The sequence below is a fragment of the Anarrhichthys ocellatus genome, unplaced genomic scaffold (assembly GCF_004355925.1).
Source record: "Anarrhichthys ocellatus isolate YVR2014 unplaced genomic scaffold, GSC_Weel_1.0 scaffold9429, whole genome shotgun sequence".
Lineage (NCBI taxonomy): Eukaryota > Metazoa > Chordata > Actinopteri > Perciformes > Anarhichadidae > Anarrhichthys > Anarrhichthys ocellatus.
This window is the reverse complement of record NW_022289403.1, coordinates 1-1,366: the sequence shown is the minus strand read 5'-3', so window position 1 is coordinate 1,366 and position 1,366 is coordinate 1. Positions and strand designations below refer to the sequence as shown.

At 40.0% G+C, this 1,366-nt stretch overlaps 1 protein-coding gene across 1 annotated transcript; it reads right to left on the bottom strand.

Moving 5' to 3' along the window:
• Positions 1-24: 24 nt before the first annotated feature.
• LOC116380891 (hemicentin-1-like) lies at positions 25-1,353 on the bottom strand. Its single transcript, XM_031842715.1, has 3 exons — positions 1,041-1,353; positions 589-858; positions 25-445 (listed from the first exon to the last, which is right to left on the bottom strand). The coding sequence occupies exons 1-3, from the start codon at positions 1,339-1,341 to the stop codon at positions 126-128; spliced, it is 891 nt and encodes a 296-aa protein (XP_031698575.1). The 5' UTR covers positions 1,342-1,353; the 3' UTR covers positions 25-125.
• Positions 1,354-1,366: the final 13 nt, after the last annotated feature.

Genomic DNA, 1,366 nt, shown 5'->3' with positions numbered 1-1,366 from the left:
GTAAGAAAACATGCCATTGCATTGCAACGTAACAGATATTTATCCCCTGCCCTCATCCCCGAAAATGTGTAACTAAAATGAAGAAAACTCATTTTATTTTAAATTCGCTGCCAAAATAAGTATTTTTATGTAAAATGTAAAAAAGAAAACTCACCATATACATTGAGAGTAAGTCCAGAACTAAAGTTGCTTCCGACAGACCTGTCGTTCAGGTGTCCCTTGCAGTTATATTGTCCTACATGTTTAGCTGAAGCAGAACTGATGGAGAGAGTAGCTGCATCTAAACCAAAGGATGCAGTACTATCTGCCTGGACAGGCTGTTTATCTTTGAACCACCTATATTTCCAGTCAGCGGTGCCGTCCATCCCACAGCTAAATTTCACACTCTCAGTGGGGAACACATCCAACCACGGTGTGATTAACTTTAAAGATGGAACAGGAATTTCTGGAGAGAAACAGAGACATTAACGTTTTTTAAATATCCTTAATTTTATCCTCTTCCAAACTGATTCAAACATTTTATAGCATGCAATTCATAGAAACAGGTGAACGTAATACGCTTCAACAAAGTAATTTTCTTTGACTCACCAGATACATGTAAGAGCCGTCCATAGCTGTGCTCTGTATTGTACATTGTTTTGTCTCTTATGGCCTTACACTCATAAGTTCCACCATTTGATAAATTGGCGTCATGGATTTCAAAACTACTGCTGTTGATTGGAAGTTGTGTTCCATCTTTGTACCAGTGATACCTCCAACCAGACGAGAGTTCAACTTTACATTGGAAGGACACTAACTCTCCAGTGTACACCTTTTCAACATCTGGCCGTTGAGTCAATAAGGGCTTAGGCTTGTTTCCTAAAGACACAAAGAAGGAATTTTAACAGGCAATTAAACATTAAACTGTTCTTAAATCATCTGAGTAGCCAGATAATAGCATCATAAGTGACCAAAGATGCACTGCAGAAACACAACTGGACAACTCTTTCAACCCCTGCATACTATAAATACAAGTTTAATGGAAGCTAACAGAAACTTACCTTCAACTTCAAGGCGTATAGCTTGACTGGAGTCAGTGAGGAAGGATGGATCACTGCCTCTTTCTGCTCGGCATGCATATGAGCCCCTATTTGTTGTTTCAACAGAGTTGAGGGAATAGTTGTTTCCAGACGCGATAGATTGACCGCCGTCTTTGTACCACATGTACTTCCATCCAAAAGAGACATTAACATGACAGCTAAAGGCGACTGACTCTCCAGGGAACATCACACTGTACTTTGGATCTTGCGTCAGTGTGACTCTGGGTTTCTCATCTGAGGGTAAGAAAACATGCCATTGCATTGCAACGTAACAGATATTTATCCCC

What these genes read in the sequence shown, in the direction of transcription:
- LOC116380891 (XM_031842715.1), bottom strand. Translation starts at nt 1,341, where the DNA reads ATGCAATGGCATGTTTTCTTACCCTCAGATGAGAAACCCAGAGTCACA. An exon ending in TATACGCCTTGAAGTTGAAG is followed by an intron (nt 859 to 1,040) that starts GTAAGTTTCTGT and finishes TTGTGTCTTTAG; the next exon opens with GAAACAAGCCTAAGCCCTTA. An exon ending in ACGGCTCTTACATGTATCTG is followed by an intron (nt 446 to 588) that starts GTGAGTCAAAGA and finishes GTTTCTCTCCAG; the next exon opens with AAATTCCTGTTCCATCTTTA.